Raw genomic sequence first — 26200 nt, 5'->3', positions numbered from 1 at the left:
TGTCAGAATCAGACAACATCAGACTTGCTAAACCACAGCTGCACACACGGACACAGGCCACGCCAACATCAGGACCCCTAGTGATAAAGAGTCATAAGGAAGGGCAGAACATGTACTACCAAACATGACCACATAGTGGTGCTGCTTTCCTCCTGTTTAAAACAGATGTCAAATCCAGCTTTCACTATGGTCACTTCTTATCAACACTGGCTGACAACTCTACTGCACTGCCAGCTGAGAGAAAGACGGAGAGAGGGAGAGAGAGAGGGAGGGAAGGAAGAAGGGAGCTGTGTCTTTCTGTATATATTTTCTTTAGAACTGATAACCTCATTTCATTTGTAAGGAAAGAATGACATCAAGATGAATGTGCTTACATAGAATATGACCTAGTTTTCTAAAACAAAACACAGACATATACAGAAATCAATTCAATTCCTACTGTATTGTTTCCTATTCTAAATTTTAACACCTACTCATAATAGATGGTGACTGGGTCATGTCACGCAACTTCCACTTGAATCCTGTCTATAACACCAGCATTTTGCCACATTGCTTTCAATCTCCTTCCTTATTCGTTATTATTCTTATTCTTATCGGTATTATCAGACTACTGATCACTTTTTTTTCATTTTGAAAAAAGAATCAACATTGGTTGGCCTAAGTTTTATGCAACTGCCTTCACTGACATTGGCCTACCTTGGTGCAAGGTAATAATGACATGAGATGTTCCCTCAGAGGTGTCATGCCCATAGGGGGCACTTGATCAAGTGCCCCCTCAGATTTGTCTTTTTTTTCCCTTCCGATTTTAAATGAATTGATAGAATTTGTTTTTAAGCCCCGGTTTTATCTGTCAACTGTATTTTGTGGAGGTGGCACACTGACTGGACTCCTCTCCCTAGTAAGTGGTTCCTTCAAAGGTGCACCACTGAGCAAAGATCTTCTAGGCAGGAAGCTAGATACTTTAGTGTGTGCATACAGTATCATCAGTGGACGAGGAGAGAGTGTAGAGTTTCTTCTTGATGAATAAATACAACTATATACCAGTATAAAAGTTCCTAAAGAACCAATGTGCATCATTAATTAAAATGACAATTGAACAAGAAAAAAAGGTATGCTGATATAACCTATGCAGGCTCTAGATTGCAGGATAAAACAGGTGTTTGTTTCAGGTGTTTGAAAAATGCTAAATTCTCCAACTTCAGGAGTGGGGATCAGCCCCCCTACAGACCACCCCCATCCATCCACATGTACTTCATTGCTGCAAATGAGAACGTGTTCTCAGTCAACTTACCTGGTAAAATAACGGTAAAATAAAAAAATAAAAAAATGTCCCCTCTAAAATAATGGATGCATGACGCCCTTGGGTTCCTTTATACTTTATTTACTACGGAATAGTATTTAGGAATGTTAGTTTGTCTGGTTGCAGATTTTCACAGCTCTGGGGGTTTCTAACTGGGCTAGCGGGATCTCTAGGTTTGCTCAGCAGCAGTCACTGTGGATAATTTACGTATGAGGAAAGACAAGGGAAGTCAGGCAACATAGCAACAAGAAAAGAGGGCGCTGTTACTTACAAAAGCTGTCCGCCAGAGGTCACGTTCCTACAAGTAATTCCCACGCTCCCCTCCAGCCCCACAGACACTGATGAGAGGGCGATGCGCAGCCGATCATCAAAACCTAAAACCTCAGCAACTCGCTTACAAAATAAGCGGGTTTTGGTGGCGAGAGCTACTGGCTGTATTATTCAACAATTAGGGACGCGGGCGCCCTTTCGATTTGGTTAATGACAGATATATCGATAATATCAGACGCGATACCACCGCCGGATACCACTGCCGAGGAATTGTTTGATATATTTTGGAATCATTATTTGAGCAGACTGAACGCAGAATAATTAGAATATTATGGCGGCCATAGATCTAGAGCAGGTAAGGGATTTTCCACCTGGAATTAACAATTAATGTCCACACACATTAGCCTACAAATCAGATTACATATGTGTGTTTTGTTGCATGGTGTGTTTCGTGAGCAGTGAAGTTCGTAGCTCGTGTCTACTTGCAGTAAAATATCGACTGCGCTATATCGCTGCTTGAGCAGTGACGCTGTTTAGTGGCCGACGAAGCACAGTAGGCTACTGCTATGACTATTTTATACAATTCTAGTTATGAGAGAAATTATAATAAATCCCCTCGGCCTAGTTTGTGGGCAATAGAAAAACAATTATTCAAAGTGTAGGCCAACCTTAATGTGGTGTTACAATGTTGCAAACCTCAGCCATGCTATGGCTACAATAGTCAGTGTGACAAGTTAGATGGGCGCTACAGTGTAATAAACCACGCAGTGGTTGCACCAGCAAGCTTTCTGCTGTGGCATTGTTTTGAAGTCAAAGCTGTCAAATTTGTACGTAGTTGTATGCATCCGGCCATGTCATAAAATAGCCAACAAACAGTGATAACAAGCAGCTGCTGGTGTCCTAGGTTGCTGGGCTAATGGTGAAATTGTATAGTAGGGCTATTGGAGTTTTGACTGAGCAGGGGTGTATTCATTCCGCCAAACAGTTGGAAATGTTTTGCAACTACATCGAGCGTTTCTATTGGACAAATTCAGGTATGTCCCTCCCCGTTTCGTTCTATTAGCTTCCGTTCGAGAAATTTTTTGCAACCGAGTAGGCAGAATGAATACACAGCATGGCACATTTGTGACAAGCTAGTGCACGTTATACGGTAGGCATGTAATAAGCAATTGTAAAAACGTGGCTTAATTATGAACAATTTGCATACAATTTGCCAAGTTGTCATGAGTATTTTGTAAGTTACAGAGAAGAGAACGAAAGGTTGTCAATTTATCCTCACACATCACCACACACCTTTCTAATGTTCTGTCTGTAATAATGAAAACATGCAGTCTGGCTGGCGATGCTTGTCTCAGCCTCATGTGCCGCCTGATCCCGTGAGGCTATGCCATATGACCATACACTGCATATGTATTTGTAATAAACTTTATGGAGGCTGGTGTTATCCTTTATATCCATGTGACCTTTGGAATATGGGATCCAGATGCCCCAACCCAGAACACTCTCTCGCTTTCTATCTCTTCTCTCTCTCTCCCTCTTCTCTTTCTCATCTCTCTCTCTTTTCTCTTTTTTCTCTCTCAAACTGCAGCTGCTGTAACTCCCAGCCCTGTAACAACTGACATAGGATCAGTTCCCCCAACACCAGTCCTATCCTTAAAGAGACAGGTCACCTTATAAATCAAAGTCTGTTTTTTTTCAAGCATCTCAGAGTAGGAGTGTTGATCTACATAATAATCTTACCTAATATTATTATTATTTTAAACATCCTATCACTCCCACGCTTGATAAATGCAGGCCCTGGTCTAACGTGGCATAACGTTGAGTCCATATTCCTCAGTTTGTTGAACAGACCAGACCCTGCAATAGGGCCAATTCCACTTTAAGTGATGCTGAGACTCCAACTTCTTTCCACTTTAAAATGTATGCCAAACCGAAACCAATGATTTGTAAAGTTAACCAAACCATACAACTCTATCCACAAGGATTTATTTGAACAATTTCCCCAAAGATTTGACAAAACCACATTTACTTGAAGAACAGTGCAGAGGCAACGTGTGGTTATAGAATGACGATTTGTGTTGTTTGTGCCGTCAATCTGTTACCAAACTTTGCATTTGGACTGTACTTCGAGTGAATGTGTCTTTGTAAAATGTTCTGTGGAAATTATTACAAGTCGTCTTTGGCACCCTCTAATTCCATTCTGGGATCAACTGTCCCATTGTTCTGCTCCGAGCAGAGGAAGTGACGCGTATCATCTCTATGATTGCTTATAGCTTTACTCTTATTATACAGTAGCTGTACTGGCAGAGGGTAGTACTGGCAGAGGTTAGCTCTGTCATGTCAGGTAGGGTAACTGCCACTAATAAAGTTGCTTATGAGAATTCAGAAAATATCCACACCTCCCACTCCATAAATAATCCCTCTCCTATCCTCTGTTGGCTTTCTGTCGTGCAGCCTTATACACTGAGTGTACAAAACATCAGGAACACCTACTCTTTCCGTGACACAGACTGACCATGTGAACGTTATGATCCCTTGTTGATGTTAAATACACTTCAATCAGGGGGATTTATTTTATTTTATTAGCACCTCTTTTTGTCCCCATTTGGAGGAATCTTCCAAGAGTCCTTAAACATTCAAATACAATATATAATACAATCACATTTTCACATATAACACACTGTTACAAACAACAGACATAATACACTGACATATTGACCAGATGAATACTTTAACAGTCTGAAAATCTAGATTAAGGAACCAATCTACCATAGTCCTGCACAATCTTCAAATGGAGTATATTTACGTGGTTCTAAAGTATTGTTTGAGTTTCTAAATTGAAGGAGAGGAAAGAGGTTAAAGAAGGATTTTTCATCCTTGAGACATTTGGGCTGCCGAGTGGCGCAGCGGTCTAAGGCACTGCATATCAGTGCTAGAGGCATCACTACAGACCCTGGTTTGATTCCAGGCTGTATCACAACCGGCCGTGATTGGGAGTCCCACATGGCAGCGCACAATTGGCCCAGCGTCGTTAGGGTTTGACCGGGGTATGTCATCATTGTAAATAGGAATTTGTTCTTAACTGACTTGCCTAGTTAAATAAAAAAATAATGTCATGAATTGTGTATGTGTGCCTTTCAGAGGTTGAATCGGCAAGACAAAAGATTTATTAAGGGCCTTTGAACAGGGTATGGTAGTAGGTGCCAGGCACACCGGTTTGAGTGTGTCAAGAACTGCAGCGCTGTTGGGTTTTTCACGCTCAACAGATTCCTGTGTGTATCAAGAGTGGTCCACCACCCAAAGGACATCCAGCCAACTTGACACAACTGTGGGAAACAATGGAGTCAACATGGGGCGGCATCCCTGTGGAACGCTTTCGACACCTTGCGGAGTCCATGCCCCGACGAATTGAGGCTGTTCTGAGGGCAAATGGGGGTGCAACTCAATATCAGGAAGGTGTTCCTAATGTTTTATACACTCAGTATATAAGGTCCTTTATTAGGCCCTACAGGGCAGCACTGTAGTGGTTTAGTAGTCTACCCTACACAACAAGACGAACTGGCCTGACTACATTACAGCAACGTTTTGCTAATCTTAGGTACTAAACTTTGTTTAGTGGGAGGGGCTGTAGCCTAAGGGATCAACCATGAGTGATAATGTCAGTCCACCAGACTGTACACCACATAGGCTTTATACCAGACGATTGACCAATGGAGCAACCTGCTGTATGTAATTACGCTGTAACAAACTACTACTTGTCTCTCCTATTGTTTTATATGTTTGGAGAAACCGATAGGCTACAGTAATAGTCGTTACCCTGCCTGGACTAATGCTGACCAATCAATGTGAAGTGTTGCCATGGTTTCGATCAGCACACTAACTCCTCCTACAGTGGACCTGAATACAGTGTGGAGAGACGTGCGGACTAATTCTCTGCCTGAATGAGTTCGTATTGACGTTGACTGTATCCAATCCACTGTATGGATACATGCAGAGGCACACAGTCACATCTGTGGGTGTGTATGTGCATCGGATAGAGCGAGAGCGCTGCCATGAGATTCATTCTGGTGGGAGAGGAGGAGCAGGGAGGTGTGGTGCTGGTAAAAGTGTGATGGATCATTGCAGCGTCACAACTCTGGACCAGTCCTGCATGGCATCAGCTGGCAGCAGCAGAAAAGGTTGCAACTATGGTGGCACACAGCAGCCTAGTTTGTGCGTTACGGTGTCCGTGTGTGGGTTGCTGGGGGGAGGGGTGGGGGCCATGTGGCGATGACAGCAGCCCCTTTGTCTCTGGCCTGCCAAGCCGTGTGAACGTGTCTGTCTGACCCTCCTCACGTGACACACGCGTCCTTTGTTCTTCCAATCTGGGACACCCCCCCTCGAATTGAATGGGATTACATCCCTATGGGGACAGATTCCAGGGGGTTGGATCTGGCCTTGGTCTCCCTTTCCCTAACCACCCCCTCTTCTTCCCTCTCCAAACAATGTGGCCCACCTCCATCTCCACCCCTTCCGTCCCATCTCCTCAGCCCCACTCTGGGTTGCCCCCCCCCTCCGGGCTACAGGCCATGCAGTCTGCCCCCTGTATAGAGGATCCATCTCCACCCCCACCCTCTCGTTGATCCCACTCTGGTCTGCTCCCCCCCCCGGGCTACAGGCCATGCAGTCTGCCCCCTGTATAGAGGATCCTTCTCCACCCCCACCCTCTCATTGATCCCACTCTGGTCTGCCCCCCCCCCGGTCTACAGGCCATGCAGTCTGCCCCCTGTATAGAGGATCCATCTCCACATTGATCCCACTCTGGTCTGCTCCCCCCCCCGTTCTACAGGCCAGGTCCTGCTGTCTCCTCACCCTGGGACCCAAATGACTGACACTTGCTGAGATTGAAGGACAGTCAATGAATGGACAGTATAATCAAGAATGGATTGAAGTGGTCTCGTGGAAAAATCATATCATATCTTCTTGGAGGGAGAGCCATTACAGCTGTCCTTTCTGACCACTCGGCGTGTGTGTGTGTGTGTGAAACATTTCTACACTCCAAAATGTCCAGGAATTTCACCAAAACAAAGCCGTGCGTGTGTGTGACTCTCCATCTGCTGAGGTCTGGAGCTGAGCCTGTGTTTCTATACACGTCTGGATCTTGGTTGGCTAATTTATTAAAGGACACACTCACACCTTAGCGGTCTCGTTCATTAGAGTAATGGTGATCTACACTGAATGTACAAAACATGAAGAAAACCTTCCTAATATTGACTTGCACCCCCCCCCCCCCTTTTGCCCTCTGAGCAGCCTCAATTCGTCAGAGTATGGAATCTACAAGGTGTCGAAAGCGTTGACTCCAATACTTCCCACGGTCGTGTCAAGTTGGCTGGATGTTCTTTGGATGGTGGACCATTCTTGATACACAGAGAAACCTATTGAGTGTGAAAAACCCAGCAGCTGCAGTTCTTGACACACTCAAACCAGTGTTCCTGGCACCTACTACCATACCCCGTTCAAAGGCACTTCAATATTTTGTCTTGCCCGTTTACCCTCTGAATGGCACACATACGCAATCCATGTCTCAATTTAACCTGTTTCCTCCCCTTCATCTATGCTTATTGAAGTGGATTTAACAAGTGGCATCAATAAGGGATCACAGCTTTCACCTGGATTCACCTGGTCAGTCTGTCATGGAAAGAGCAGGTGTTCCTAATATTTTGTACACGCTGTGTATCTTTCAAATGTTTTCCTGACACATCTCACCACCGACCCAGAATCTTAGAATGGAGCGGAGTGTTGAAATGGAAGCTGCATGCTAATAGACTGGATATTGGAAATGTATTGTAGTCAGAATAGTTTTCTCCATACCTCCCCCGTATCCTCTCTTTCTCTCTCTGTGTGTATGCACATTTGTTGAAACACACTGTATTGTGCAGTATCTGCTTGTCAAATGGCCCATAGAGGTTAGGTATTCTGAACTGAGCTAGCATATTCTCTCCGTGGGCCCTGGTCTTGACTGTCTGGCTGGGGAAGGGTTTTTGTCATAATCTTCCTCCCATTCCCCAGGAAACACAAGCTGCACCACAAGGCTCCAACTAAACAGATAGGGAGCTGCCTCCCTCCCTGATCCTTCTCGTTCTCTCTTTCTATCTGGTTTCCCTCTCTTTCTTTAGGATTCCGTCACGCACAACATGCACGCACGCACACACACACATTCATGCATACACACCCTTTGAGAACTTCCTGAAGGAGGGTGTTCTGGGCGGGAGGTCAAACTCTGGGTCTCTGTGGGAGTGGCTGGCCTAGTCTCCATGGTAACCAGGGTCAGGAGAGGTCGCGTGCCTCCATCCTCTGCTGTGAGGCCGTAACAGAGGCAGAGGAAACCAGAATTAAAGCTCTGCCCTTTGTCTCATATAGCTGAGACCCAACAGACAGACATCTGAGTGTTTCCCACACAGTGCTGGCCTCTGTCACAGAGAGAAAGTTTAATGTTTTAATGCCACGTGCACAAGTATGCCTTTCTTGCATGCTCCAAACCCAGCAATGCAGTAATCAATATCAATGTAGCACTAAAAATAATTTTAGGTAAAACAAAAACACACAATCAAATGTTTAATAAGAACACAAGAAAGTATGAAGCTATATCAGGGCTGACCCCATTTAGTTGACTGGTCGATTGTTTGGTTTATAGGCTGTTGGTCGACCAAGAATTTTTTAGGTGAGCAGTCTAATATATATAAACAGTTGGAGTCGGAAGTTTACATACACCTTAGCCAAATACATTTAAATTCAGTTTTTCACAATTCCTGACATTTAATCCTAGTAAAAATTCCCTTTCTTAGGTCAGTTAGGATCACCACTTTATTTTAAGAATGTGAAATGTCAGAATAATAGTAGAGAAAATGATTTATTTCAGTTTTTATTTCTTTCATCACATTCCCAGTGGGTCAGAAGTTTACACACACTCAATTATTATTTGGTAGTATTGCCTTTAAATTGTTTAACTTGGGCCAAACGTTTCGGGTAGCCTTCCACAAGCTTCCCAAAATAAGTTGGGTGAATTTTGGCCCATTTCTCCTGACAGAGCTGGTGTAACTGAGTCAGGTTTATAGGCCTCCTGGCTCGGACACACTTTTTCAGTTCTGCCCACACATTTTCTATAGGATTCAGGTCAGGGCATTGTGATGGCCACTCCAATACCTTGACTTTGTTGTCCTTAAGCCATTTTGCCACAGATTTGGAAGTATGCTTGGGGTCATTGTCCGTTTGGAAGACCCATTTGCGACCAAGCTTTAACTTCTTAACTCATGTCTTGAGATGTTGCTTCAATATATCCACATAATTTTCCTCCCTCATGATGCCATCTATTTTGTGAAGTGCACCAGTCCCTCCTGCAGAAAAGCACCCCCACAACATGATGCTGCCACCACCGTGCTTCACGGTTGGGATGATGTTCTTTAGCTTGCAAGCCTCCACCTCCACCTTGGCTTGCAAGCCTCCACCCTTTTTCCTACAAACATAACGATGGTCATTATGGCCAAACAGTTCTATTTTTGTTTCATCAGACCAGTGGACATTTCTCCAAATAGTACGATCTTTGTCCCCATGTGTAGTTGCAAACCGTAGTCTGTCTTTTTTATGGTGGTTTTGGAGCAGTGGGTTCTTGCTTGCTGAGCGGCCTTTCAAGTTATGTCAATTTAGGACTCGTTTTACTGTGGATATAGATACTTTTGTACCTGTTTCCTCCAGCATCTTCACAAGGTCCTTTGCTGTTTTTCTAGGATTGATTTGCACTTTTCGCACCAAAGTAAGTTCATCTCTAGGAGACAGAATGCGTCTCCTTCCTGAGCGGTATGACGGCTGCGTGGTCCCATTGTGTTTATACTTGCGTACTATTGTTTGTACAGATAAACGTGGTACGTTCAGGCGTTTGGAAATTGCTCTCAAGGATGAACCAGACATGTGGAGGTCTACAATTTATTTTGAGGTCTTGGCTGATTTCTTTTGATTTTCCCATGATGCCAAGCAAAGAGGCACTGAGTTTGAAGGTAGGCCTTGAAATACATCCACAGGTACACCTCCAATTGACTCAAATGATGTCAATTAGCCTATCAGAAGCTTCTAAAGCCATGACATAATTTTTTTGAATTTTCCAAGCTGTTTAAAGGCACAGTCAACTTAGTGTATGTAAACTTCTGACCAACTGGAATTGTGAATTATAAGTTAAATAATCTGTCTGTAAACAATTGTTGGAAAAATTACATGTGTCATGCACAAAGTAGATGTCCTAATCAACTTGCCAAAACTATAGTTTGTTAACAAGAAATTTGTGGAGTGGTTGAAAAACTAGTTTTAATGACTCCAACCTAAGTGTATGTAAACTTCCGACTTGAACTGTGTATAATATATATATACACTGCTCAAAAAAATAAAGGGAACACTTAAACAACACAATGTAACTCCAAGTCAATCACACTTCTGTGAAATCAAACTGTTCACTTAGGAAGCAACACTGATTGACAATAAATTTCACATGCTGTTGTGCAAATGGAATAGACAAAATGTGGAAATTATAGGCAATTAGCAAGACACCCCCAATAAAGGAGTGATTCTGCAGGTGGTGACCACAGACCACTTCTCAGTTCATATGCTTCCTGGCTGATGTTTTGGTCACTTTTGAATGCTGGCGGTGCTCTCACTCTAGTGGTAGCATGAGACGGAGTCTACAACCCACACAAGTTGCTCAGGTAGTGCAGCTCATCCAGGATGGCACATCAATGCAAGCTGTGGCAAAAAGGTTTGCTGTGTCTGTCAGCGTAGTGTCCAGAGCATGGAGGCGCTACCAGGAGACAGGCCAGTACATCAGGAGACGTGGAGGAGGCCGTAGGAGGGCAACAACCCAGCAGCAGGACCGCTACCTCCGCCTTTGAGCAGGAGGAGCACTGCCAGAGCCCTGCAAAATGACCTCCAGCAGGCTACACCAGTTAATTTAGCAGACAAGATTCGCTTAAAATTCCTTGGTCTTATTTTATAGTATGAAGAATACAATTGAACAAAGCTGAATAAAATAGAAAGGTTATTTTCTCCAAACGATTTGAGGGAGGATATTCTGTGTTGAGCGGTTAACAAGGAAATAGGTACTCCTATATGCTACATTTAGTTATTAATGTAACTTTAAATGTTCTAAAAACGTTGGGCTATATGTTTTGATATTGACTACGTTGTAAGGCTGCATGATGCGACTCTAATGATGATTTGAAAAAAGTTGCCTAAAAGGCATGAGCTCTGCTCTGTATTTTGAGCAGGCTGTACACACTTTATCTCTCTCATTCACAATTTGACAAGCACTTGATAATGTCTAGAATTTAACGGCGTCATTCCCTTTGTGTGGCCGTAATGCACCCCCCCAACAAATCCATGCCTTTTGTGGCCGTTGTACGCTTTTCCCTGAGTACTGCGCTCTCCATCATGTGATCAGGTCTTTCTCATAGGCTACAAGTGAAGACACACATTGAGGACGCAACTGTGCGTGTCCTTATCCAATTCCAAAGGTGCATATTGAAGATATTGGAAGAACTATCCACATTTACTTTTTGTTAGGGCTACTGTTTATTGTTTGCTAACGCACAGCAAAAGCACTAGCCTACGTCAATCTACTATCCCCCATAGTACAAAAGTTGACCTATTCTGTGCGAGAAATAAATATTCCAAACATAGTCTGGGACAGTTGTGGGATGCGATAGATCCCAGATTAATACAACCACTAGCATCAAAAAACATTTTTCTATGTATGCAGAACATTTAGCTTAAAATGTTGACAAACTATTAGGCTATTTATTCACATTATAAGCACAGCAATGCACAGGCTATATGCGCAAATGTTCCATTAGTGGAAAACACCATTATCAAAAGTGACCGCAAATGCAATTGTGCAAGTAATGCTTTTATTATAAAGGTGCATTTTTATGGTGAAAATTATCTTCCCCAAACGTGAAACTCACGCTCTGTTTATGTATGCCAGTTAGTCTCTACACCCCTTGTAATGTGCTTAATTTTCTGAAGGTTTTTGGCCATTTTAGTTGTGATACGAACCTTATTAAAACATATAGGCTCATGGGTTATGCTACTGTACATGAATAGTGTTACTATGATTCTAAAAAGTCCCCAAAAAAGGCATTGTTTCTTATGTTGGGCATCATTCACATGTGATAATATATAATATATATTGTCACCCATCAGACTATTCTTAATTGAATATTGTCTTTACATATACTAAATAACATGTGTGACATTTGTTTTGATTTAGAATGGACCATTATCATGCACATGTATCGAAACAGGGTCAGCCGGAAAAAATACATGTCATCTATGCACTTAAATAGAGAATTGAGGACGCTTTTCCCATGGTTCAGTTTTATGCCAGCCAGCTAGGCCATTCTCCTGTTGTAAATATACGCAATGTGCTTAATATTAGGAAAGTTGATCAATAAATATAGTAGGCATAGCCTATAGAAAGCTGATCCTTCTATTTTTAGTAGAGGCCATCACTCTGTTTTCTTGAGCAATTGCCTAGCCTATTGAAATGTTGCGCAACAAGAGCTCATGGGCTCTCATGAATTGTTTGATTCGATTTTCGAGTACGAACTTGAGTTATAGGATCACACTGGTAATAGGTCATCATTTGTTGTGTTACTTGTGAGGCACAGCTAAGTGAGCATAAATTGAAGTCTCAGCGAAGGGAGAGCATCAGAGGGTCCGCCTCACTGTCTGACAGTCCCTCAGCTCTCCCCCCTCTATGCTAAGACTGACCAAAAAGGGGACGGAGTCTTCGAGCTGATGGTGACACTCGAGTCACACCGCATTATTTCTGCCTCATGCACAAATTCATGTTGTTGCTCCTAATGAACAGAGAAAGTGAAATGTTCCTTGATATAAAAATAACACACAGCGCTAATAATAACCCCAGCCTATCGATACACTTTGCTACGCTTTCATTTAAGGCGCAGTGCTGTTTGCAGCACGAGTGGAGAACTGCATTTCATGTTCACAATGCTGAATAAAAACTTAAACATTAACTCACTCGTAAAAACAGCAGCTCTTTTCTGTATTCGTTGACAGTTACTCTAGTCATGGTTTTAGATGTTTTGAAATCACAGTATTAATGAGAAAGCTGTAGATATGATGAACAATCCAATTGACTAGCGGTAGCCTATAGGTGCACTTGATTTATCTCTCCGGGCACGTCGGGTAGGCGGAGTTTGTACCTTCAGACGCATGACATGGTTAAAAATGGGAACACTTCGCCTACCCGGCACGCAGGGCAGCTGAAACAAGTGCCCCTACTGTCAACATCATTGTTTTATTGGTTTTAATAGAAACGACCGTTTGGTGAACAAACTGGGTTAGAGAATGCTGCCCCAGCTTCTCTTCCTCACACAGTTAGAGCGAGTCTGCAGAGCACTTTCTCTGTTTTTGTGTGTGCTGTGGGACATGTGCATGTTGTGCGCTTGCATGCATGCTGTGTGTGCGTGTGCGTGTGTGAGGCCATATTATGGTTTTAACATGTCCATGGGAGGTCAGGAATCTGGGCTGTGATACTGCTGAGCTGCAGTTTCCTGTCTGAACCAGCCACGTCTGTTTTACTAAACATTAGTATCTATTCACAGTTTGTTAACCATGTGTCAATTGTTACATGCGACTTGTCCTGTTTAAGACCTTTTGTTCTTTAAATAGTGGTTAATAAGCAGTTTATGCAGTCCTCCAAATAACGAAAACGTGAAGAAAAGGGGGAATCAGCTAGTTATGGGGTAAACAATGATGCAGTTACATATCTAGGGCCGAATAAAATCTGTTTCATTTTTTCCCAAATTCCGTTTTCACTGTTTTTAGTTTCTCCAGGTTTCAGATTTTTCCCAGTTTTTCTTTTTTCTTTCAATCACACTTTTTTAAATGGATGTTTTAAGTTCACAACAATGCTTTACACCACAACAGGAGACCACTTTTGAGGTCTGGGAAAAATCTAGGAATTTTATTTTTGGGGGTGTAAATACCATTTTAATTCAAGTGCACACCATCAAGGGACAAACAAATAGCCGCCCCATTTTAGGGGACCAAAAGTATTAGGGCAAATTCACTTGTGTAGTAAAAAGTGAAATATTTGGTCCCATATTCATAGCACGCAATATCTACATCAAGCTTGTGACTCTACAAATTTGTTGGATGCATTTGCTGTTTGTTTTGATTGCGTTTCAGATTATTTTGTAGGAAATGTATCGTAAATAATGTTGTGTCATTTTGGAGTGAGAAAGTTGGACACACAAATATTGTACCCCAAAGACATGCTAACCTCTCACCATTACAATAACAGGGGAGGTTAGCATTTTTTGGGGTACAATATTTGTGCGTCTAACTTCCTCACTCATCATTGTCACGATTCATTCCGGATTATCCGTAGTCATGGTAGCATTCACATTAATATAGAAGTGTAACGGCAGCCTTCCTCCTCTTCGTCTGAAGAACAGACAACCACCCACAATCCCCAACACAAAACAAGCCACCTATATATGATTCCCAATCAGAGACAACACAAAACACCTGCCTCTGATTGAGAACCATATTAGGCCAAACATAGAAACAGACAAACTAGACACACAACATAGAATGCCCACCCAGCTCACGTCCTGACCAACACTAAAACACACAAGAACTATGGTCAGAACGTGACAAGAAGTGTGGTTAGAAACATTCTATTTTTATTTACAATGAAGTGACTTAAACAAATCACAGCTGGATCGATGCAAATAATTATATCATTCTGCCAGGTTGACGTACTCTACTTTGTAGTTAACATTTAATTGAGAAGGTTTTTGGGGAGGCCTTTCCATCTAGCAGAAGACGGCGATCATTAGCATCATTGCTAACGGCTACACAAAGTGGTAGACAAACATGCACGCGCGCACAGAGGCATTCCCGCGCCGATGCCTCATCAGAAAGTTGAAGGAAAATACAAATCGCTAATGCATATTGTTCGTGCCTTGTCATAATTAACACCTTTTCTAATTAATTCAATACATTTTTGAATATTGCCGAATTCCGTTTTAATGTCTGAATTGCGTGATTCCAGCCACGTTCTACGCATCGCGGATTTGATTGCTCCCTGTATATCGCAATATTATTTTGGACGATATTATATAGAAACTTTGACTCCCAAGTATCGATTTGTAATAAAAATACATGTTTTGCTAAGTAGCGTTAGCTAGCCCTAGTCGGCTCTACCTGCACCAAAACGCCAATATTTTTCATCCTATAGCTTGTTCACCATCTTCTTTTTAATTGGTGAACCAACGTGTTTTCAACACTTTGATTTCCATGACTGATCATAACAGGGGTGAAAGTAAGCCATTCCGGTACGGCGTCCCGGCAAAATAAATAGTGGGGGTACGGCATACCGGTAAAACGTGAGCCTATCACAATTAACACAACATGTCCAAAAAACTGAAGGTTGTTAAACTATTATTTAACATTAGTGCATGTCAGCCACATTAACATTTAGCAATTTTTATTTATTATTATTAAACCTTTATTTAACCAGGAAGGGCTCATTGAGATTTAAAATCTATTTTTCAAGAGCGTCCTGGCCAAGATAGGCAGCACCATACCAAAAAATCCTTCAATTGACTGGAAACCGGGTGGTATTCGCTCCAAATTGCATTGTGGTTTGAGGAGAACACTTACATTTTATCAAGGCGGAGATGAGTGGCCGAGACGCTCGCGGAGATGAGTAGCCAAGACCAAGGCACGCTTGGACGCATCAATTCAGTATACAAGTGTAGGCCTAATGACAATCGCAGAGTGTCATTACAATAAACGTAGGTGTTTTGTATCAGATGTCTTTTTGCATTCATCAAATTGCGGGTGTACAAAACAGAACCGGCTCCATATGTCGTGGACTCTACAAGGTGTCGTAAGTGTTCCACAGGGATGCTGGCCCATGTTGACTCCAATGCTTCCCACAGTTGTGTCAAGTTGGCTGGATGTCCTTTTGGTGGTAGACCATTCTTGATACACACAGGAAACTGTTGAGCGTCAAAAACCCAGCAGCGTTCCAGTTCTTGACACGCTCAAACCGGTGCGTCTGGCACCTACTACCATACCCCGGTCAAAGGCACTTAAATATTTTGTCTTGCCCATTCACCCTCTGAATGTCTCAATTGTCTCAAGGCTTAAATCCTTCTTTAACCTGTCTTCTCCCCTTCATCTACACTGATTTGAAGTGGATTTAACAGGTGACATCAATAAGGGATCACAGCTTTCACCTGGATTCACCTGGTCAGTCTATGTCATGGAAAGAGCATTATGTTCATAATGTTTTGAACACTTAGTGCATCGTGAGCAATATGTTTGGAACATCAAATTACAAGAACATCTCAGTGTCGAATCACAATACATATAGAATCGTAAGAATCACAATACATATAGAATCGTAAGAATCACAATACATATAGAATCGTAAGAATCACAATACATATAGAATCGTAAGAATCACAATACATATAGAATCGTAAGAATCACAATACATATAGAATCGTAAGAATCACAATACATATAGAATCGTAAGAATCACAAAACATATAGAATCGTAAGAATCACAATACACATAGAATCGTAAGAATCGCAATACATATCGAATCGTAAGAATCACAATACACATAGAATCGTAAGAATCACAATACATATCGCATATCACTGGCAATTCCCAGCCCTAGAATCAGCTGTGTTTTTGTAGAATACACCTGAAACTGAGAGCACTTGGCATCTGTGGTCTGAATGGCAGGACCGAAATGCATCCCTCTGTCTCACTTTGACTACTTCCTCTTTTTTTACTCTTTCTGATTACCTCTCTCTCTCTCTCGCTCCACAGAGCGTATTCTGAGGCCCATGTCTCTTCTCTGGAAGCCCTAGAACCCGTGTCCTTCTCCTCCTCTTCTGTTGGTGGTGGCTTCCCCTGTAGGACCATGTCGGCAGCACAGACTCAGAAGGACGGTGAAGGCCCCTGGGGACTGGATTCCCTGGGCCTGAGCCAGAGAGAGTTGGTAATGGCTGAAGCTCTACAGATGGAGTATGATGCCCTGTCAAGACTTAAACAGGATAAGGGTGGGGAGAGCGAGGGGACCAGCAGCCAGGGGGTTGGGAGGTTACCTACGCTACCCCCTAGGGAGGGCCAGAGCCAGATCGATCGCCCCCTCCCACCCTGCCCCAGCCCTCTTCCTCCAGGAGGGAGTTTGCTAAGAGGGCTGTCTGGTTCGGACCCATTCCTCAACCACCTTCAGCCTGGGGGGTCCCACTCCCCACGTCCCTCCCCAGCCAGGGCCACTCCTCCTCTGGGAAGCTACAGCAAAGAGCCCCTCTATATCCTGGAGAGTTCAGGGAAGGGGGACTACCTGAACTCCAGCTATGGGCACTCAGGGTCTAGCTATGGTTCTCCTCTGACTCTGCTTAAAGGCTTCCCCCCTCCGGATGACCCTCCTCCTGCTGTACCTCCAAGGACCCCTCTACCCCCCTCCACTGAGCCCTTCCTGCCCTCCCGACGCACTGTGGCGCCCCGGGATGTCAACCTGTTCACCCCTGAGGTAGACCAGCCCAAACTGTCGTCAGGGGAGATGCTCAACTACGAGAGCCTCAACGACGCCCTCTCCAAGCTCAATGGCGATTGGCTGGCGCCAAGGGGTAGGCGGGCCAATGGGGACCAATCAGGGAAGCCGGTGGCTCGGAGTAAGACCCTCCCCCCTCAGGTGCCCCCCCGCACTTACGTACCTATCCAGAAGAGCAACAAGAACCAGCGCAGAGTGTCGGCCGACCCGGTAACTACTCACCCTATGACAGGCTCACTACAGATTCATTACGTCACTATGCATGACACAGCATTATTTCACATCTAGTGTTACCTCACACCCTCATTCCGTGTTTCCATAGTCGAACCTAGACACAAATAAACGATCCTTGAAAGGTCTAGGCTTGTCTCCAGCTTACTCCAGTCAAGTCAGTCTATTCCAACGCAGTCCAGCTGTGTTCTGTTCCGTGACTCTGAATGCTCTGTTACAGTCAGTTCTGGGACTGATCGTTCCTGTGTCTGTGTGTGATTGGCAGGTGTCTCTGGGCCCCAGGCTTAATGGTTTCGGCTATGAGCTCTTCCAGGTGTCAGAGGAAAGAGATGAGGAGGTGGCCGCCTTCTGTCACATGCTCGACGTGTAAGTGTACGGCCCAATCCCAAATCAACCCCTAAGCCAAAGGCCCTATGCACTTGTGGAGATCTGAGAGGATTTGATTGGTATAAACTATAAGGTGAAACTTCCACTTAGCCAATCAGAGGGCAAGATGGAGCTATTAGCATATTGTTCACACCTGTCAGATCCTCTCAAATATCTACAAGTGCATTGGGCGTAGGGTTTAGGGGTTGATTTGTGATTGGACCCAAATTTACCCTCTCGCCCTCAGTCAGGCTGTTTAGAACCATTCGTGTGCTGTGGTTTTGTTGTGGTTGTATTGTGGTCAGGCTGACTATAAGCAGTTATAACCATAACTGTGTGTTGTGGTTAATTCACAGTCAGCTATTTATTACCTTTTAATAACCATCCCTGTGTGGTGGTTGTGTTGTTTTCAGTTTGCGGTCGGCGTATCCAAGCAACGACCGCTCTAAGAACTCTGGGTTTGTGTGGTCGCCTTCAGTGGGGCCTGAAGAGTTGCAACAGGGGTTAGGGGTCAGCGTCAAAGTTACGGTCATCAGCGACCACGCCAGAGAACCACTCACCTTCACCTGTGACGGTAAGATGCACATACTCCCACCCACTCACTCACTCGCAAACACACACACTCACACACCCCGCAGGTTCATCAGCACAGAGATCACTCACCCCTATTTTCATACACACAGCGAATGTCATGTCTGCTTCACTCAGTCCTGTCCAGGCCACTGCGGTTTTCCAGTGGGAATGTTTTGGCCAGTATCAGGGATAAAGGAAAGCATGTGGTTGGAGTTCCCTTAATGGAATTACACTGACCGGATCCCAGCCAACCAACTGTCTATTCTGGCCTCATTCTTGGGCCTGGGAGAAAGGGAGAAAGAGGGGGAGATTTAAGGGAAGGGGAAGGAGAGACCGCTTTGGAAACATCACTGTTCATGCTATGAAGGTCTCCTCTCTTTCTGCCCATCTTTCTCTCTCTCTCTGTTTCTCTCTCTACCTCACCCTGTCTCCCTTAGTGGTGTGTGAGACTATGCGCTGTGGGTACAGTAAGGTCAGCTCATGACTCATGATGGCGGAAGAGAGTATGTTTGCTCTCACTCAGAGAGATCGAACTGGCCAAGTAAACAGAGTCAGAGACCCCCCCCCCCCCCTACATTCTCTCTTTCTTTCTATCCCCATCTCTGTCTGTCTTTGTCTCTCTGTCTCAAAGTGGTTGTTTCCCTCTTATTCATTCTGTAAGATAATTTAAGATCAACTACAGCAATCAACAACACAGCAGTCAGTCAGTCTGAATCATTTCTTCCAGTACATCTATCCCTGTGACTCTTCCTGTCAATAGAATAGTTGGGTCGGTGTGCATTGACTTAGTCCAGAGAGGTTGAATCAAAGAACCCACACACCCACACATTCACCTCTCTCTCTCTCAATTCAATTTCAATTCAATTCAATTCAATTCAAGGGGCTTTATTGGCATGGGAAACATGTGTTAACATTGCCAAAGCAAGTGAGGTAGATATTATACAAAAGTGAAATAAACAATACAAATTAACAGTAAACATTACACATACAGAAGTTTCAAAACAATAAAGACATTACAAATGTTATATTATATATATACAGTGTTGTAACAATGTACAAATGGTTAAAGAAAACAAGTTAAAATAAATAAGCATAAATATGGGTTGTATTTACAATGGTGTTTGTTCTTCACTGGTTGCCCTTTTCTGGTGGCAACAAGTCACAAATCTTGCTGCTGTGATGGCACACTGTGGAATTTCTCCCAGTAGATATGGGAGTTTATCAAAATTGGATTTGTTTTCAAATTCTTTGTGGATCTGTGTAATCTGAGGGAAATATGTCTCTCTAATATGGTCATACATTGGGCAGGAGGTTAGGAAGTGCAGCTCAGTTTCCACCTCATTTTGTGGGCAGTGTGCACATAGCCTGTCTTCTCTTGAGAGCCATGTCTGCCTACGGCGGCCTTTCTCAATAGCAAGGCTATGCTCACTGAGTCTGTACATAGTCAAAGCTTTCCTTAAGTTTGGGTCAGTCACAGTGGTCATTCTGCCACTGTGTACTCTCTGTTTAGAGCCAAATAGCATTCTAGTTTGCTCTGTTTTTTGTTAATTCTTTCCAATGTGTCAAGTAATTATCTTTTTGTTTTCTCATGATTTGGTTGGGTCTAATTGTGCTGTTGTCCTGGGGCTCTGTGGGGTGTGTTTGTGTTTGTGAACAGAGCCCTAGGACCAGCTTGCTTAGGGGACTCTTCTCCAGGTTCATCTCTCTGTAGGTGATGGCTTTGTTATGGAAGGTTTGGGAATCACTTCCTTTTAGGTGGTTGTAGAATTTAACGGCTCTTTTCTGGATTTTGATAATTAGTGGGTATCGGCCTAATTCTGCTCTGCATGCATTATTTGGTGTTCTACGTTGTACACGGAGGATATTTTTGCAGAATTCTGCAAAAAAAAAAAATATATTCTCTCTCTCTCTCGCTTTACTCTTCCATCCACCCTCTCTCTCTCTTCCTCTGTTTTTGTTTCTGTCATGTACTGTCATTTACGTTTTGTTCCCCACATCTCTCTCTAAGGGTCATCTACAGTGGACCTGTTGATCTACCAGACGTTGTGTTATGCTAATGAGGACCTGGACCACATCGATGTCGACCACTACCTGCTCAAAGTCTGCGGTCAAGCTGAGTTCCTAGAGAAGTAAGGAGCACTTCTCTCGTGCCTTTCTCTCCTCAACTTCTTCTCCCTCTCTCTGTATCTCCACTCCTCTCGCCCATCTGTCTACAATATGTGTGAATACTGGAAGAGGCGGCTGGGATTTGGCTTTTGAGTGTTTTTAAAGGGATACTTCGGGATTTTGGCAATGAGGCCCATTTATCTACTTCCCCAGAGTCTGATGAAGTCGTGGATACCAATTTTATTAGCATTGGCGCCATGAAACTACCTCTAACTTCCTTCATACTGAACACGGAGACGTCGAAGTGGTGTCCACGAGTTCATCTGTCTCTGGGGGAAGTAGATAAAGGATTGCCAATATCCCGACGTGTCCCTTTAATTTCCTTCACTGCTGAATAAGCTCCACACATGCCCTGTCAGTCCACACTCCATTGGCAACATTACACTATGCTGCTTCCCCTCTTTCTCTCCTCCCACGCCTTCCCTCTCTTTCCCTTCTTCCCTGCCCATCCCCCTCTCTCTCCTGGCTCCATGCCCACCCCATTGTGGATGGGTGCCAGGGGGCAGTCTGCCAACTCTCTGCCCAGTAGAGCTCACCCTGGCTGGGCTGCGGCAGCGATGGTGCCCCCCTGTCCCCCACTACTCCATGGAACAGGCCAAGCACAGGGTGGAATGAGTAGAGGAGAGCCAACTAATCATAACACATCACCAGCCATGTTAGTTGGGCCCAGAGGGTGGGACTGGGAGGTAGAGAGCACATGTACGCACACACACACACACACACACACATGCATGTGAATACAGAAACAGCTGTTCTATAAGACCGAGAGCCAGAGCAATTCCCCCCAGATAAACTGAGAAGAGCCTTGCCTTGGAAAAATCGCGTAGACCTTGGCTATACACTCGTACTCTCAGCCATATGTCTTTGTGTGTGTACCGTATGCACGTCTCAACCTTGTGTTTCTGTATGTGTGTGTTTTTGGTTTTACTATCCTTGTGGGGACCAGACGTCCTCACAAGGTTAGTAAAACAAAGGAAAATTGTGGGGATATTTTGCCGGTCCCCACAAGGAAAAAGGCTATTAGGCTTAGGGGTTAGGTTTATGGTTAGGGTTACAATCAGGGTTAGGCTTAGGGTTGGGGTTAGGATTTAAGGTTAGGGTTAGGGGTTAGAGGAAATCGGATTTTGAATGTGAATCAATTGTTTGCTCCCCACAAGGATAGTAAAACAAATGTGTGTGTGTGTGTGTGTGTGTGTGTGTGTGTGTGTGTGTGTGTGTGTGTGTGTGTGTGTGTGTGTGTGTGTGTGTGTGTGTGTGTGTGTGTGTGTGTGTGTGTGTGTGTGTGTGTGTGTGTGTGTGTGTGTGTGTGTGTGTGTGTGAAGAACAGGGCAGTGAGTCGGGGGTAAACTGAGGGAGAGAAGAGAGCTGGAGTGTGTGTGTGGTTTGTGGTCCAGATATACACACTCATATAACTGAAGGCCTCAATTATGGCCATTTTTTAACAAGCTCTGCTGATGTCTGAGGGCCGACCTAAACCTCAGGGGATTTCCCCAGTAAAAACACACTATTCTATACACACACACACACACACAGTTGTGGGCCAACATGACCTTTCGTCCCCCAACCACACGCACCCTGACACACACACACACACTCTCTCCCACTCTTCTCTAAAGTCTTCCTCTCGAGAGAAACAGCCAGCTAGTGTTTAAATGTGTTTTACAGTAAGCTCCATTCCAGTACAGTGAATCTGAGCATATGTATATATGTTTGTGTGTGTGGTGTGTGTGTGTGTGTGTGTGTGTGGTGTGTGTGTGTGTGCGCGCACCATGTTTTGTGAGTCTGTGCACATGTGTGTGTATGTCTGTCTTTCCACTTGTTTTTGTTTTCCTTGTTCGTGTGTGTGGACATGGCTGAGCGGCAGCAGGAAGTGGGTTTTCCCCTGATAACCTGCAGCTGGTAAAATAGGTTAGGACTTCCTCTGTGTGCTGAGGTCATGGTTTGTTACACAGCTTTGTCAATCCCAGGGCTTGACAGTAGCAGAGACGGAAGAGGAAACGAGACAGCCCACGCCTTCCTTTTTTTTCTGTTTCAATAGAAATCAATGAACTAATTAGAACGGACCCAGCTGCTTTCGCATCGGTGTCTATGGGAGAGCCACCCCCTTAAGTAGACAGGAACTGCATATTTTTTTTTTTAATTGGTAAATGGCCTGAGTGAACTATCTTAATTTAACCATCATCTTTGACAGTAGCAGGGTTAATTCTCTCTCTCTCTCTCTCTCTCTCTCTCTCTCTCTCTCTCGCTCTCTCGCTCTCTCGCTCTCTCGCTCTCTCGCTCTCTCGCTCTCTCGCTCTCTCGCTCTCTCGCTCTCTCTCTCTCTCTCTCTCTCCTCAGTTCCCAGACATTGGCAGAGTTGGAGTATATCCAGCTGTGTCTGAAGTTTGACTGGGACATCCGTCTCTTCCTGACCAAGAGAGGCTCTGTCAACACAGAACTGGGCCGCACGGTGTGCACACCCATGCCCACACACACACACCACACGCATACACAGACAATCGTATGCACACACTCATCGTGCCGTTATGTTGTGATTGACAGGAGGATGATGATGACACGCCTTCTACGATGAACCACGGCATTCTGCTGCAGGAACGACCAATCAGACAGACCGTTACTAGGTGAGGGGGAGGGGCCTAGATCTCTCACACCACGAATTACATTAGAAAGCCGTTAAAGGCCTTGAGCTGGGACTTTCATAACCTTGATAGTAGCTAGTTTCCGTCCAATTGGCGGCAGATTTTCATGCGAATATTCTAAACTCCGCAAATAAACAAAATGCTCATTTTCCCACCAGAAATGTGTTTCCATCAAATGGGCTTGATGCGGATTAAAGGCTGTGCGTAATGATGCAGTGCCCATCAAAACAACTCTTTCATGGGAGAACCACACATGTCATAGTGTGACTCCAAGCATTCGTTGATGGGATGGTTATTTTATCAATATTTGCGCATGACACTGCCATTTGTTGCATAATAAATGTTTTACCGACTCAAAAAGATCCCACCTCGTCTAGTGTATTTTGTTTTGTCGACATTTGGAAGGTTCCCGTGTTCTGACATGCACTTTACTCTCGTACAAAGGTTGGATAGAAACGTGGTTAGTGTTGTTGATATTGACTTGTGTTTGAACAGAGAGGCTTTGACTCTGCTCCTGGATACCTTTCACAACGAGGCTGAGTCCTTTCTACTATCAGAGGTAACCTACTACACACGCGCACACAAACACGCATACGCATGCAGGCACAGACACACATACAAATGCACATGCACGTACACACACACACACACACACACACACACACACTGTTACAACACACACACAAACGAAAGCAAACATGTTTGGCTCTTTTATTTTGTAAGTGTATGTGTGAGGTTGAAATCGCTCTGTTCTCCCTCCCCCCTCTGAAGGTGGAGCTTGTGTTGCATGTGGAACGGTTGGTCCAATCAGTGAAGGCTCTCTGCAGCTCGCTGGCTGCCGTGGAAACGCCTGACATCACTTCCGCCCTCAACCAGCTCCCAGCATGCCCCTGTCGTCTGCAGCCTAGAGTACAGAAGGTCAACACACACACACACTGCCACATTTCAGATAGAAATGACCTTTAGACACAGCTCTAATTTAACCTTTAGTTGCAGAGAGTTAAAAAACAAAACTGAGCTTAGATCAGGCATAAATTCATTACCCATACAGTATTCTGTACTCCTGTAACTCCAGAACCAAGGTTAGTCAATGTGTTGAATGCGTTCTGTAACTGTGTGAGTGTCTCTTCACAGGATCCGTCACTGCTGGCCATCAAAGAGAACAGAGGTAGGTTCCTCATGTCTTACTGTGCTACAACACAGAATAACACACAGACAGATACCGTAGAGTAGGGGATGATAGACAGGGCAGACGGAGGGGAAGAGGAAGGAGAAAGAAGACAGAGAGAGGATGGGAAAGAGAAGAGGAAGTATGGACGGGGAGGAAAGAAGGAGATGAAATGATACTGTAGATGGGAGAAAGAGGACAGATGGAGAGGAGGATCACCGGGTTATAGGGTCATGGGATGATGGACAGGTCTGTACAGTAGTGTGACAGAATTAAAGAGATAGTTCACCCAAATTATAAAATGACACATTGGTTTCCTTACTGTGTAAGCAGTTTATGGACAATGTATGACTGCAATCCATGCGTTGGTTTAGTTTATTGCACATGCTAATGTTTTAAGTCATGGACCGATATTAGCATTTCTCATGATGCTCGACAAATGCTGATATCGGTTCTTTGACTTGAATGAGGGCGGCAGGTAGCCTAGTGGTTAGAGTGTTGGGCCAGTAACCGAAAGGTTGCTAGATCAAATCCCCAAGCTGACAAGGTAAAAATCTGTCGTTCTGCCCCTGAACACGGCAGTTGACCCACTGTTCCTAGGCCGTCATTGTAACTAAAAATGTGTTCTTAACTCACTTGCCTGGTTAAATATACAGTTGAAGTCGGAAGTTTACATACACCTTAACCAAATACATTTAAACTCAGTTTTTCACAATTCCTGACATTTAATCCTAGTAAAAAATCCCTGTTTTAGGTCAGTTAAGATGACCAGTTTATTTTAAGAATGTGAAATGTCAGAATAATAGTAGAGAAAATGATTTATTTCAGCTTTTATTTCTTTCATCACATTCCCAGTGGGTCAGATGTTTACATACACTCAATTATTATTTGGTAGCATTGCCTTTAAATTGTTTAACTTGGGTCAAATGTTTCGGGTAGCCTTCCACAAGCTTCCCACAATAAATTGGGTGAATTTTGGCCCATTCCTCCTGACAGAGCTGGTGTACCTGAGTCAGGTTTATACGCCTCCTTGCTCGCACACTCTTTTTCAGTTCTGCCCACAAATTTTCTATAGGATTGAGGTCAGGGCTTTGTGATGGCCACTCCAATACCTTGACTTTTTTGTCCTTAAGCCATTTTGCCACAAATTTGGAAGTATGCTTGGGGTCATTGTCCGTTTGGAAGACCCATTTGCGACCAAGCTTTAACTTCCTAACTGATGTCTTGAGATGTTGCTTCAATATATCCAGATAATTTTCCTCCCTCATGTAGCCATCTATTTTGTGAAGTGCACCAGTCCCTTCTGCAGCAAAGCACCCCCACAACATGATGTTGCAACCCCCGTGCTTCACGGTTGGGATGATGTTCTTCGACTTGCAAGCCTCCCCCTTTTTCCTCCAAACATAACAATGGTCATTATGGCCAAACAGTTCTCTTTTTGTTTCATCAGACCAGAGGACATTTCTCCAAAGTACATGTCCTAACCGACTTGCCAAAACTATAGTTTGTTAACAAGAAATTTGTGGAGTGGTTGAAAAACAAGTTTTAATGACCCCAACCTAAGTGTATGTAAACTTCCGACTTCAACTGTATATATATATATTTTATTAAATGGGATTTGTGCCACGAATGCTAAAATGATAGCATGTGGAAACAGTGCCAGGGAAACTAAACCAAAGCATGGATTGCTCTCATACGTTGTCCATAGACTGATTATAGGGTAAGGAAACCAATGTCTTTTTGTAATTTGGGTGAACCATCCCTTTAAGATCATACCTTAAGCTCTCCCAACAGCTTGAAATGTCTCCACTCACGTCACCGAATTACTAGCTTTTCAGCAGCACTAGAACGTTGT

At 43.9% G+C, this 26200-nt stretch overlaps 1 protein-coding gene across 1 annotated transcript in view; it reads left to right on the top strand.

Annotated features, from left to right (window-relative positions):
- The first annotated feature begins 1616 nt into the window (after positions 1-1616).
- LOC129843373 (phosphatidylinositol 4-phosphate 3-kinase C2 domain-containing subunit beta-like) overlaps positions 1617-26200 on the top strand; it is a 63055-nt gene continuing 38471 nt past the window's right edge. The window contains exons 1-10 of the mRNA XM_055912083.1: positions 1617-1925; positions 16473-17412; positions 17699-17799; positions 18213-18373; positions 20381-20501; positions 22876-22987; positions 23080-23159; positions 23673-23736; positions 23949-24095; positions 24312-24345. Coding sequence (XP_055768058.1) covers positions 16567-17412; positions 17699-17799; positions 18213-18373; positions 20381-20501; positions 22876-22987; positions 23080-23159; positions 23673-23736; positions 23949-24095; positions 24312-24345 — 1666 coding nt within the window. The 5' untranslated portion in view covers positions 1617-1925; positions 16473-16566. The remainder of the gene's footprint in view (positions 1926-16472; positions 17413-17698; positions 17800-18212; positions 18374-20380; positions 20502-22875; positions 22988-23079; positions 23160-23672; positions 23737-23948; positions 24096-24311; positions 24346-26200) is intronic.

Source organism: Salvelinus fontinalis, chromosome 3 (genome assembly GCF_029448725.1).
Source record: "Salvelinus fontinalis isolate EN_2023a chromosome 3, ASM2944872v1, whole genome shotgun sequence".
Classification (NCBI taxonomy): Eukaryota; Metazoa; Chordata; class Actinopteri; order Salmoniformes; family Salmonidae; genus Salvelinus; species Salvelinus fontinalis.
This window is presented reverse-complemented; position numbering and strand designations above follow the sequence as displayed.